The 1880-nt window shown below is 32.3% G+C and overlaps 1 protein-coding gene across 4 annotated transcripts in view; it reads right to left on the bottom strand.

Annotated features, from left to right (window-relative positions):
- Nucleotides 1-1207, bottom strand: part of LOC113475483 — a 5282-nt gene extending 4075 nt beyond the window's left edge. For 2 of the 4 annotated variants that reach the window (XM_026839655.1, XM_026839658.1), the window contains exons 1-3: nucleotides 1021-1207; nucleotides 822-872; nucleotides 460-516 (exon numbers count right to left, since the gene is read on the bottom strand). In XM_026839655.1, coding sequence (XP_026695456.1) covers nucleotides 460-516; nucleotides 822-872; nucleotides 1021-1061 — 149 coding nt within the window. In that variant the 5' untranslated portion in view covers nucleotides 1062-1207. The remainder of the gene's footprint in view (nucleotides 1-459; nucleotides 517-821; nucleotides 873-1020) is intronic. The other 2 variants (XM_026839656.1, XM_026839657.1) reach the window with 2 other exon arrangements.
- Between the last annotated feature and the right edge of the window lie 673 nt (nucleotides 1208-1880).

Consider the following 1880-nt stretch of genomic DNA (forward strand, 5'->3'; position numbering starts at 1 on the left):
AACGTGGCAGCTCGCAAGCGACCACGAGATGCATGCAACAAGGCACCCGTTTTATAAACGGTTGTCGTCGACCTCACAATAAGTGACGGTGAGGTTGACGACAACCGAGGCTGCCACGTTGGTAAAATTAATTATAGGAACCTACCTGGGAACTGACATACAGAAGAAGGGGCAGATATTTTGTAATTTATTAGTTTTATGTTTTGTTCGTGAGTACATATATGTATAGTTGTGTACTATTCAATGTTTTGTTCGTGAGTACATATATGTATAGTTGTGTACTATTCAATTAATAAATAAATGCTTGTACAGTTTTCATATGTGTTGTGTTGTGATGTCATAAACATTTATTATGTCGTTCAGCTCAAAACAATGTAAACGTGGCGATACATTAGTTTCACAGGCTTTATTGCACTGGAGGCACTGGTGTACTGCGATATTTAAAGGGGTCCGTTTTACCTAAAAATGTTTTTTTCTTGATCATTCTTGGCAAACCAATCTTGAACTTTAGTACAACTAAGAGAAATAAATATACATATACATTAGCCTACCAAATCTCTTCTTCCTCTACATTATATATTTTTTAATAAACAGTAAAAGCGTTATGATCTGCCATCTGCGATGGCGATAGCAAAATTCTAAAGAATAGTAGGATCAGGGTGCATTTCACCTGTTAAATATAATCTGAAGTTTAAGTTATACGAAAAAACAAAGAAATCATTATTTAGTAGGTATATAGGCTAAACATATTTTAACTTAAATGCTAAAACAATATTTAAAGAGGTTATACTTAAGATTTGCGGCATAACCATAATTTGTACCTGGTAGGAACAGTGTCCGTATCAAAATTCTCACTTTCAGAGTCGGAAAAACTAAAATATTCACAAATTAATTGATCATTAAGTCGTAAATTGTGTTGATGGCCTAGCCATCTGTACTATTTAATGTGCCTTTAATAAATTAAAGAAAAAAATACGAAAATCAAGCATCCTTTAACAAAAAGCAGTCAACTTAACTTACCGTGGGTTTATCTTCAATTCTTTAGACTGAGCTTTCAACATAACGCGAAATGATATGCAAATACTAAACTTTACAAAGCCGTGTACAAATCTCTAACATCCATCAAATTGTAGCTAACTATATTGCGCAACTACTAAAAAATGAAAAACCGAACAAAAACAATGAATGCCATTCTGACGACATAAAGTAAATATTCTAGAACATAAACAGTGCTGCCTAAAGGTTTATATATTCATAGAAGTTTATTTATTTGTTTGTCAAGCGACACCTGAAGCCAAGTTAAATCGAAGCAGTTTTTCTCAGAAGACTGACAAGAAAGCTTTATCCACTAACTATAATTTCACCTTGCGGAAACACGAAAAAAATGATATAAAAAGCCGTTTCCATAATAACGAGGCTGTACATTAACGAGATTCCCGACGTACGGAAAATGAAACCCATGCGACTCGAAGATGACACTTTATTTGAAACAAAATAGTTTTTTTATACTACTTAACACGTTATAATTAAAAACCGATTCCAAACATCTTCATACTTTATTTGTAGTTGCATAAACCTCTTGGAATAATAACAATCGTATCCAGATCTAAATATTGATTTCAAACGCAAAAATTTATTCAAGCTAGTAAATGCATTCGAACCAAAAATTATTGCTTTCGAATCAACATTTTGACTTCAAATGCAAAAAGTCTTGAAACGAAAAATGCTTTGTAATCCAAACCTTTGCTTTCAGATCAAAACCTTTGATTTCAGAGGCAAAACAAAATTTCACGCAATAAAATGATTAAAGTCCTTGATTCTTTTGAATTTAAATGTAAATATGTTTTCTTTATACAAATGTGTTTTGACCTTAAATAAAC

Source organism: Ciona intestinalis, unplaced genomic scaffold (genome assembly GCF_000224145.3).
Source record: "Ciona intestinalis unplaced genomic scaffold, KH HT000594.1, whole genome shotgun sequence".
NCBI lineage: Eukaryota > Metazoa > Chordata > Ascidiacea > Phlebobranchia > Cionidae > Ciona > Ciona intestinalis.